This window comes from Vanacampus margaritifer, chromosome 20, assembly GCF_051991255.1.
Source record: "Vanacampus margaritifer isolate UIUO_Vmar chromosome 20, RoL_Vmar_1.0, whole genome shotgun sequence".
NCBI classification, from domain to species: domain Eukaryota; kingdom Metazoa; phylum Chordata; class Actinopteri; order Syngnathiformes; family Syngnathidae; genus Vanacampus; species Vanacampus margaritifer.
Genome location: NC_135451.1, coordinates 12,155,981 through 12,167,128, shown reverse-complemented (window position 1 = coordinate 12,167,128; position 11,148 = coordinate 12,155,981). Strand labels below are relative to the sequence as shown.

General features: G+C 38.3%; 2 protein-coding genes across 3 annotated transcripts in view; one reads left to right on the top strand and one right to left on the bottom strand.

The window, feature by feature from the left end:
• The window catches only part of LOC144040095 (uncharacterized), a 136,621-nt gene that overhangs the window by 48,402 nt on the left and 77,071 nt on the right, over positions 1-11,148 (top strand). The gene's annotated exons all lie outside the window — the stretch shown is intronic.
• LOC144040094 (phospholipid scramblase 1) lies at positions 3,358-8,970 on the bottom strand. 2 transcript variants are annotated; one of them, XM_077553911.1, is made up of 7 exons: positions 8,898-8,970; positions 8,328-8,407; positions 7,926-7,968; positions 7,620-7,840; positions 6,704-6,865; positions 6,160-6,321; positions 3,358-4,649 (listed from the first exon to the last, which is right to left on the bottom strand). In XM_077553911.1, exons 2-7 carry the CDS (start codon positions 8,394-8,396, stop codon positions 4,620-4,622), a joined length of 687 nt encoding a protein of 228 aa, XP_077410037.1. In that variant the 5' UTR covers positions 8,397-8,407; positions 8,898-8,970; the 3' UTR covers positions 3,358-4,619. The 2 variants fall into 2 exon arrangements, with proteins under 2 accessions (XP_077410037.1, XP_077410038.1); XM_077553912.1 differs by lacking the exons at positions 7,620-7,840; positions 7,926-7,968 and having other exon boundaries at positions 8,898-8,961.

Below are 11,148 nucleotides of genomic sequence, written 5' to 3'. Positions count from 1 at the left end.
TTTTACTTAATGACATCACGAGGCTGTGGTCTAAATGTGGGGCAGCTTTTTTTTTTTTAAACGAGAAGGATTACATCTCCAATATACCTTGAAATTGTCCAGAGAGGCCATGCCAGACAATTGGACTCTGTCTCATTGTTTTTTTGTTATTGCCATAATTCAACATGCAAGTAGCGCTAATGCAAGTGTTGGGATGATGTTTGGAAATTATTATGTCATGACATGACACAGTTACCGCTCGTTGGCGCTTCTCTTGAGTAGAAACACATTCAGAAGAAACGGTAATCCTCTCCAATGTCAACCAAACAAAAGCCAAGCAGGCTTAAACCGACAAGTATCACCTTGATTACATGCACACTCCAAAAAAAAGTAGTCTAGAATTTTTTTTTATAGCGATTCAGTAAGTTACTCTTTAAATAAATGTTTGTCGTACTGAATCTCTTCTGCATGTTGGCAGCGCGTTAAAAGGAAATTTGCTGCTTTGCCTCAATGCACTGCACTCAGTCTAAAAAAAAAAAAAGCGATCTGAACATTTGGAAAAGCTGGATTTCATTATGCTTTGACAAAGTGTCCAAAAGTTGCTGAGGCAAGTCCAGCCAGAACCCTTACAGTGAGGAACTACACAGCTTCTTTACCTTTCGAATAAAGCACTAGTGGCGCTGGTATGGAAGTTTGAGGTGTGCAAAATGAATGCCCCTCACAAAAAAAAAAAGAAAAAAAGGAAAGATACCAAATACAGAAGCAGGAAAGCCGGGGTTGTGTAAAAACATGATGTAGACCAACACCTGCGTTTAATCATTTGTGGTCGCTCTACTTGGCTAACAGAAGACAGAGCACAAACATTACTGAAGCGCAGGTGGCAAGTTCTTGGCGCTTTCATTAAAGCTCATTTGGGTGTCACAAAGTCCCAAACATCCAAGACGGTCCTGTCCTCAAATTAGCAAAAGTGCTAAACAGTGTGGCGACTTCCCGACAACATGGAACCTTCCCTCGATTCCTGGCACCGTCATCGAGACTGTCTTCTGCAGCCGGAGTTTGTATTGAATCAAGTAAAAGAAGAAACAGATGACGCGCCAGACTGCCAAAGAGACGTCTCTCCGTGAAGATGAATGAGAAAACTTCCTTTCGGAAAGAGGAGCGCAGAACAAGAAAAGTGACAAACCAGGTGGAATTAAGTGCTTCCTTGACGGTGGACGCCATCGACGATGTTGAACGTCATTTGAATAATGAAAAGTCAGCCTGTTCTTGCGAATGATCTGAAGAGCCACGCGACTGTCTGTGGTGTGGCGACATTTTTAGTATGACGTTACTCTTCTTTGGTGGTAGGCTACATATGGCTGCATTTTCAATTGCCGGCGGCGGCGGCGACTCTCATTTCTTAGACACCCTCGTTTTTTGAAAAGACACAATTTTGCCACGTCTGGTAGAATGGCTTTTTTTTATTTTTACATTTTTTTGTGTCAGTCAGTCTTCACGGATTGTTTGTGTCGTTGCATCAGTTCTAGAGATAGACCGATGTGTTTTTTTTTTCAGGGCTGATAGCAATGCCGATTATTAGTAATCAAGAAGGCCAATAACCGATATTTAGAGCCGATATTCATTTTTTAGTAAAAAAATGGGGGGGAACTATTGGCATCGAAATTAGTTAAAATGCAAATGCCAATCTAGACTTAAAGCGTGTTTATCAAATACATTTTCAGACTTTTCAAAATGTAATATTTACATTTCTAATACAATGTTAAGGGAGCTTAAAAAGTTAAATGGAAACTTAAACAAACAAATACCATAGCTTGGTTTTCTACGGTAAATATTTTTTTCCCCCAAATTTTAAAATACCTGAAATCTTAAACTTTCACATTCCTTTTTTTTAATGTCGAACAAAAACAAAAGGTTCCGAATTTTCCCAGGGTCAGCAAGCAGCATCTCTTATAATGTTAACTGAAAATTTAAATAAATAGTACGCTGAGATTAAAATGGTTTTAAATTGACCTTTTATCGGCCGTCAGATTTTTTTAAAAAGACCGCTACCGATATTCGCCAAATGCTGCCCAATATCGTCTACCCCTAATCAGTTCCATCCGAACTCGTGCCACCCAAAGAGGCTGTGATCAAAAGGGTGATGGTGCCATTCCTGATTGAACAAGCAAAGATTCAATTTAATCTCTGAACAGTTTTGCAAGCGCAGTAAATCCACTTTTAATTATGCCTTGCATCTACACATATATGGATATTTAAAATAGTTTTCTTGGATTAAACATAGTGAAAAATATTGCCCCGAAGAAAGTTAACAATTACCATGAAGACTTGAGCAGCAAATGACATCAAATGCAGAGATAGAAGTCGATTCCCAAGTTAGGGTTTGTGTACAGTGTTCCTTTTTAAAATGACATTATTATGAGCTCCCTTTCTGCTCTTTCGTTTGAATCTCATCATTTGGTGGCCCACGGCTGTATAAACATTAAAAGGAGAAACAAAATTCAGGATTGCGTCAGTCCGGTCTGCTTGCCTGGATTCTCGTAAAAGAAATGAACGTTTCCATTACAGGGGGTGACATTTTTTTTCTTTATTTTACCCAGAAGTCAGAGAGGGGCGAGGTGAGGGTAGGGAATTTGGGCTCTTTATAAATTGAGCAACTTTTATTAAACATGCCAAAGGTTGTTGGATGCTGGTCATAATTCTGAGAGGTGGATTGATTGGAGTAAATCCCTTTTTTTTTTGTCTGTTGAGCTCAGTATTGTTCATTCGGTAATTTTACCGATTTGACATGTAATCATTATTGCTCTTTTTTTTCCCTTTTTTTTTTTAAAAGTAAATCCCCATTGAAGGTCAATTGCATGGGCCACCACTGCTAAAAAACAAATGTGCACTGCCACTTCACATACCTTGACATTGCGTGTCATGAAAGCTAGAACTTTGGGGAATGTTTCAGAAAATGTAGGCGGAAATCCAAATTGCACTCATTTAGGCTTTGGTATGGCTTTGTTCCACTTTGTATCTCTGTCTCCACAAGTTTAGTACCAAGTGCAAATAACCATCCCCCTTTTACATCCTGAATCTGTTGTGACTATCCTAATTGCGCTTACATGTTGTTGTCCTTTCTCCGTTTGCACAGATGTCGTTTTGGCCATTTGTTTTTCACGCCGGGTTGTTACACAGAAACCACAGATTCAGGATTCCTGGCCAGGGTGAGCAACCACTTTGTCTGTAGCAAAATGCTAGCTCACCCGGTACGAATGTGCGAGAGTGTTCAACTGGCTTTTTCTGATGCTGTGCTTGATTCAAATTCAGCCAAACCACACAAACAAGATGATTATTAGTGCAATGATGTTGTTCTACGCAGTCATTCACAAAACCCAATTTAAGAGAATTGCTGTTTATTCACATTTATTGGTTAGTTCCATTGTGTACTGTATAAGCTGTCAGTATTTCTCCAAAACAGATTAGTGCTTTCAAAGTTAGTTTACTCACAAAGTAGTTTTTTAATAAATAGCTTGAAGGTGGCGTAGGATCTATTATTCTCCACCACGAGACACACGTGATCAGCCCAAACCTTAACAATCGTCACATTAATTTCTATGAATTATTCCACCATCTATTCCCGACAGGAAATTGTAACAGACAGCAAAAAATCATCCACGATATCAATAAAATTTACCTGACAAAATATCTTTGCAGAGGCATACAAACATTGTCAATAGTAAAACAACGTTTTTGTACAAATAAAGATGACTTGACTTGATTTGACTTTAACTGAACACACTGTAAAAATAAATACATTAAAAAAAAATTAATGCAACCACTCCAAAAAAGAACCTGCATATTTGTTGGGGGGGAATCAGAATATCAGTAATCACGATTTGTAACTAATCTTTCAAGAGTTCTTGCTAGTATACAGTGAAGCAGCGATGACCCAACATACAAAATGTAACTCTTTAGAAGAAATAATGTTGTTGTTTTTTTTATGTGTACAATCCATAGTCAGTTGCAAGTCAGGTGAGCAGTTACTAAAGACACTAAATTCAAGTAGCATGCATTTCAAAACCTGAGTTTGCCCAAAAATATACACTGCTATTTTCAATGGATCAAGCAGTCATTTGGAATGTGCCTTACACGAAGAGCTAGCGACCTCGTGTGGACGAGGCTGGAACATACACTTTACATCCTTATAATAGCCATTGTTCATTTTAAATAATACGGTTTAAATTCCACTTAAAAGTTCACTTAAAGAACACATACATGAAGCAGTGCAGAAATGTGTAGTGTTGTGGAATCACAAAATTAATAATAATAATAATAATTTGAATTTGAGGACCATGTTACATAACGCTATACATTCTCACTGAAACGTCCAAAAATCAATAAATCCCATAGTAACTGAGACTTCCTAATGTTAACACAAGCCGAAAAAGACTCAAACACCAACCGTAGTGCCTAAAGACTAAAATAAACCTCATATCCCCCACGTCCATGCATCTTCAAACTATAAATGTTCTTTTCGTTACACAATTCGTCGGAGGACAGTTGTGACACATTACAGCATTAGGGACGGCTCACTTTGTGTGTCTTTGTGGCCTCATTCCTTCCAGCAGCGTTGCATGTTAACATTTTTTTTTAACTCCTTAGTTAGTCGTCTCAAAAAACATGAAATCCTGCCAAAAAAGAAAAGAAAAAGAATAACAAATGTTAATGGCGAAAACAGTCAAGTGAAAATGATGCAAGCGCTGAAGTTGAAATATCTGCCATATCCTCAAAATTGACTGTGAAAACAGTTCTGACATTTTCGCATTGGAGCAAATATGCCTGGGAAGAGAAAGCGAGAGCTGAAAATCTGTTTTGAGTTTATGGTGAAGGCGGTTGGTTTCGTGTCACACTTCCAACTAAATGTAAGCTAAGCGCTACAAAGAGTGGTCACTACGGGAACGTTTCCGACAGCCGGCACAAGGGAAACATCATCTGAGAGGAAAGCTGGTTCCTTTTGAGGCCTCTGAGACTTTAAAGGGGAAAGAGCTCATCTTTAAAAAAAAAATTAAAAAAAAATACCCAGATGAGCTGTGATTGGTCATTGCCTGAGCACTGAGCAACTGTGATGTCATTTTCACTTGACAGGAAGTGGCAAAATGGCCGCCCCGTGAGATGGATCAAAACGACTGGATTTTGCTGCATAACTCGTATTCCACAAATTTAATATTAATCAGAATGTCATGACTAGTGAGGTCACACATAACATATCAGTGTCAAGAAATGTTTAAGGTTGACACAGAACAAACATTTGCAGATAACTGCTCAAAGGAATGCTAACTAGCAACGCACGCATCTACAGGGTCCCTGCAGATCTTTAAACAACTCTTACTTTTTTTTTTTTTTTTTTTTTTTTTACATGTGCCATTTCCTGGCGTCCCAACACAGGCCAGAATGAGCCCAACAATAATGTTGGCATTTTTGGAGGGTAGCAGATTGTTTGGTTTAGCAAAAAAATGATATATCAAATGCTACATAATATTGAATCCGATGGTCACATTGAGTAGACTTAAAATCTTGCTTTCTTAAACCTGGAGTTGATCCTTCCAGATATGTCCAGAATGTTCTGGTAAAACTCTTCTTAACTCATTCACTGCCATTGACGACTATAGACGTCAAAAATTCATGTGAACTATTCTATTAGTTTAACATTTTTTTCATTTAATTTCATTTTTTATGAAAACCTAGAATTTTTTTATTGTACATTTATAACAGATAAAGAATTAGCATGCAATTAATTACGATTAAACGTCCCTTATTTAAAAAAATATATTTTTTTAATTAGGCCCGTCAGGCGATTAAGTTTTTTAATTGTAATTAATCATATGAATTCACTAGTAAACTAGCGATTAATCACAAATTTTATATCTGTTCTAAATTTACAATACATTTTTTTCTAGGTTTTCATACTCTTGTTAGCAAAAGTGGAAAAAAATGTTAAACTAATAGAAATAGTTGAAATGAATTTTTGACGTCTATAGCCGTCAATGGCAGTGAATGAGTTAAGGAGGACCCTTTGACAAAAATGTCATATATTTGGCGAAAATTGTGGAAAGAAATCGAATAGTTATAAACCTAAAAATATCTAGAGAGGCGGACAAAAGGAGCGTAAATCCTTTTGTGTCACAGCAGGATACTTACAATGAGGAAACATGCCCCGATCATGACGGCCTTCATCCTCACGTCCAGGTCCATCGGAAACTGGATTCCAAAGTTGTCGGAATCTGTGAACACCTCCCGAAGGAGGCCCGTCCATTGCTTGCTGATTTTCCCGATCTTGCTGACCTCATCCATGGTCAGGATCTGAAAGAAATGGCGTATACGATACTGTACAAACGGCTGACATCTGGATCTTTAAGACACACATTTTTAGCCGTGTTGGTTTCTAAACCACGGCAGAATTCCCATTCGATTCCAGGCTCTCTGCCTGCTGGCCCACTGGCTCGATTTGTGTTTTGTGAAAAGATTTCAGTGACTTTTCCTTCTGAATCAATAATGGCCTTGAATCCCTGTTTAGCTGAATCAAATTAAACCAGGCGAACCACGGAATACGGATGATTTTGTATCACATGCTCGCAGCTCTGACTGGATCCACATTCCTTACCTCGGAGAACCTCAACAAATGCCCATGACTGAATAGTGCTTAGACAACTTTGACACAATTTCTGTGTTTGGCTTCACCCACCTCAAAGTCCACATCTGGAAGGCAGCTCCATCCGCAGAAAGGCCCGTGGATCTTAAGGACCGGCTCCGTGTGTTCATTGGCGACTATGAATTTCGGGGAGAAGGGATGCCACTGTTGCATCAAGTACCCCACAGTGTTGCCTGGCGGGGCCTGCACTTCCAACTGCACAAAGGATTTTGTTTTAACGTCTATATGATTAAATTGGGGTCAACCTTAAAAAGAGAAATAATCAAAATAATATTTCATATTGTTGGTCTATTAATTGCCTAAGTAATTGGGTAGTACGGAAGAGGATTAGGGTCAGTAAACTTACTTTATTCTCAGAATTCTGACTGATTAAAATCATAATTTCTGACTAATCACTGAATTCTAACTTTAAAGTGAGAATTCTGACTTTAAAGTGAGAAGTCTCACTTTAAAGTCAGAATTCCCACTTTAAAGTCAGAATTCCCACTTTAATCTCAGAATTCTGGTTTAAAGTGAGAATTTTTAGATTAAAGTGAGAATTCTGACTTTGTGACTTAGAGCTATGAATTGTGTGGAGAAGTCAAAAAGTCAGAAATCTGAGAATAAAGTTAGAATTCTCATTTTAAAGTGAGAATTCTGTGATTAAAGTCAAAACTGAGAATAAAGTGAGAAGAATTAAAATATTAATTCATGGGCTTGGTCTCTATCCACCATGATTAGTAAGGGTTCGCTGTACTATGCATTTATGCTAATTCTCACTTTAAAGTCAGAATTCTGATATTAAAGTCAGAATTCTAGAATAGAGTCAGAATCCTGCCAACCTTTTTTTCCCCCCTTTTCACTGGCCCTAATCCTCTTCCGTAATCTTCTGTATTTCCCTCTTTTCATTTGTTAAGAGCAAAAACAAAACAAAACCCCCCCCAAGACAAAAACGTGAGCATGATCTCACCTCCTGTAGACAGCAAGGGAAGAAGCAGGACATGCACTTGAGTGGGCGGGTGACAGTGATGATCTCCTGTCCTAAATTGTCCAGAACGTGGATGGAGAAGGGGCGCAGGGGGCCGCAACATTGTCGACTCAGGCAGTCGTTCTCCTCGACGGCGTAAAACACGTTTTGGCCCATGGAGTTGCGCACTTCGTACTTGTTGTTGCTCTCGAACCCGACCAGAGCTGCGAGGACCGACAACCAGCTCTAACAGTTATACCTCAACTCCACATCGGTGTTTACACCAGACATACAGATCTTGCTTCTTACCTTCAACAAGCTCAACTTTCTGTTTGATGAGTAGCTGGTCCACCTAGAAAAGCAGACGCTAAGAACGTTAGCATAAATGCACAGTAAAGTGAACCGCTGCTAATCGTGGTGGATAGAGACCAAGCCCAGGAATTATTATTTTAATTCTTCCACCACCATCTTATTTTTGTATTCTCGGACCTACACAGGTGTATGACGACTGTGTTGGTTTGTTGGCCAGACATTTTGCTGCTCCACGGAGCATTGTAGTCCGACGACGACTGCATACTTTTTTCAAGTCTTGTTTTTTCACACAAATATATGTATTTGGACTTATTTTAAGTTTAAGCCACCTCTTATTTTTTTAAACCTTATTCTGCTCATAAAAATCATTCATACAATAATAGAATATGTAACATATACCTGGGTGAGGTATTCCAATCCAGGTGGACAGCCTGGTATTCCCGGGCTGGGAATCTCATACATGTTCATGTCTTCTCAACCTGTTGAGGGATGACGGGATGACAGTCAACACTGACATCTGGCGCCCTCTTCCGTTCATTTGAGGGGTGACAGTCATAAGCAAACGGCGGCAGGTGGTCTTTAATCAAGCCATTTCTAGATTAATAGTACGCTTCTTTTTTTAGATCGGTAACTGACGTCAGAGCCCCCAATCAACCCCCCTCCTCCCCTAACACACACACACCATACCCAACCGCATGCTAAATAATCATTCGATTAAATGGCTATTTGTTTACACGTACACCACGACGGCGCTCAAACAGCTCTCAGGTCCGCAATAGTATGCGTTTGTGGGCGAATAAGTGGGTCAAACGTAATGGCGGCATTCAACGGCACGTCAGCCAGTAAAATGAGCGAACGCGCGCGCGCGCCCACTTGTCACTGTCACGCGCCGCGAGCTGTAGTGGACAAGCGTGTCAGATGACGTCACATGCACGCAGCTGTACAGCCGCTAAAAGTGCGACTACTCACCGTTTTTAGGGGCCGCGACTCGCATCAATAACGGGCCACTCCGGAACTAAATCCTTGGAATAAAGGTCTAATCCCATTGGTTTACGTCACAGCACTTCCTGTCCGCGACAGCCAATGATGAGGCGACAATTGAACAGACTGCTCCGTAGTGAATTACAACTGTAGGAGATTACGCAAACGATACAAAATATATAGGATAATTGATTATCTATCCTAACTAAACCAAATGATTGTATTTTTTAAATAAAGTTTTTAATTAAAATGTATTCTGAATAGTTGACAACTAAGTCTTTTTTATCATAATAGCTGAATTGTGTGCATGCATTATTAGAATCAATTATGATTATTAATTTTATTGCAAGAAAACAGCTTTCATGTTTTAGTCAAGTAGTCAATGAATTACTAATAGCATTTTTAGTATGTTTGATTTAAAAAAAAAACGAACAAAAAATGGGCAGTATTTTATAAGGCATTTTATTTTTATTACCAATGTAATTGTATTCTTCAATATTTACTGTTTTTAAACATTTTCTGTTTCATAATTTTTTTTATTCTCATTTTGATTAAAACCAATTGACACAAAATATTGTAAAAAAAAACATTCTAATACAGTATTTTTTTATTCTCTGTAAGTATATTTTATATTTGCTCTAAATGCATTCATTAGTATTAATGTTTCGCATATAATTTTTTATTTTATTTTATTTATCTTATTGACATTTTTTGTGTAAAAGTGTTTTTTTTTCTTGTTCCATTTGAATTCATGACATTTTCCTGTATATGCAGTATTAATGCGGACAACTAGTCATATATATATATATATTGATCCTGGTTGTCCTTTGTGTATTCATAGTAGTAGTACTATAAAATGATATTGCCCAATTCCCACTAGAGGACAGTATTGAGCTAATAATGCACAACCTCATGTCCACTAAGTGTAATGCACAAATAGCCTTTTTCCATTTTCCAAACGACAACATTCCCACATATCAAACACACAATATAGAGACACACAGTTGTGCACCGTGCCTCTGTGTTACAAATTGCGAGACGCCAGCGGGTCGACTTTCCCTATTTGCGAGTAAAATATCACCGTATTTCCTCAAGCAGTGCTGATTTCTTCCCGAGAAACGCTAATGAGAACAAATGATGACTCTGGCGCAGATCTGCTGACACTTCAGCTGGTTTCCGGCGGCTAAAACCTTCTTTTAATTGATTTGCGTAACACAAATTGCCCAAGTGACCCGCTGTAACCCAAAAAAACAATGTGTGTACCTTCAGTGGCGTGTTGTCATAACAAGACAAATGTGAATGTGGAAATACTACATACCTTTTTTACACTTTAGCCATGATTTTGATTAAGACTTCATCACCGCAACATTAGAAGGCCTGCGAATCCTAATGAGGTCTAATACAAGAACTGTGCAATTTTGCCTCAACTAAGAGGTATGTGTTTGTGTATGGTGGTAATTGTGTGGTATACCAAAGAGTATCAGAGCCATACTGAAAGATCAAGTGGAAAAAAAAATATGAGGAAGAGGGATTTTACACAATCACATTAAAGATAGTGTAGAAATTCTGAGGCATTGAATCTACCACGGAGCACAGTGAAAATGGTCAACAGTTATATTGCCGAAAACTGGATGTTCCTCCACCTTATCTTACAAAGAAAAACATCCAAGCCTGGGTCCATCTTACAAAAAAAAAAAAACACACACTTGGAAATCTTTCCAAATACATTTAGGATAAATGATCCGATGAAACCAAGGTTAAACTTTGTTTTTGTAATTCCAAAATAACACCAAAAGTGAATTATGGCGGTAACAGTATCATGCCGTGGGCCTTTTATTCTTCAGCTGGAATTTTGCCCTAAGTCATGCTGAATGGAATTATCAAACCTATTAGTGTGAGTGAAAACCCTTCAGGCTTGTGCTAGAAAGCAAAAAAAAAAGTGTCACGGAAAACCTACAAGAACAGCTGAACTTTATTTTCCACTTCCGCCAACGATCCAGGCTGAACTTAGCTTATGCCAGACATAAAGATCTTCGCCTCTCAGTCGAATTGTACAGCTGCAAATAGGCTTAGGTTCACTCTACTATGTATTTTAAAGTATCTTGGTGAATGTGTAATTTTTTTAAAATTCATGCATCAATCCAACTTTATTTATATAGCTTTTTTATACATTAAAATACAATACACACACATAAAGGGGCACAGAGAAACCATGTGAGGAAAGGCACCCAGGAAACAC

Excerpts from the sequence above, each read along its gene's own strand:
- LOC144040094 (XM_077553911.1), bottom strand. The coding sequence starts at position 8,396 with ATGAACATGTATGAGATTCCCAGCCCGGGAATACCAGGCTGTCCACCT. Across the intron at positions 7,969-8,327 it reads GATTGGAATACCTCACCCAG|GTGGACCAGCTACTCATCAA; the intron begins GTATATGTTACA and ends CTGCTTTTCTAG. Across the intron at positions 6,322-6,703 it reads TTCCAGATGTGGACTTTGAG|ATCCTGACCATGGATGAGGT; the intron begins GTGGGTGAAGCC and ends CATTTCTTTCAG.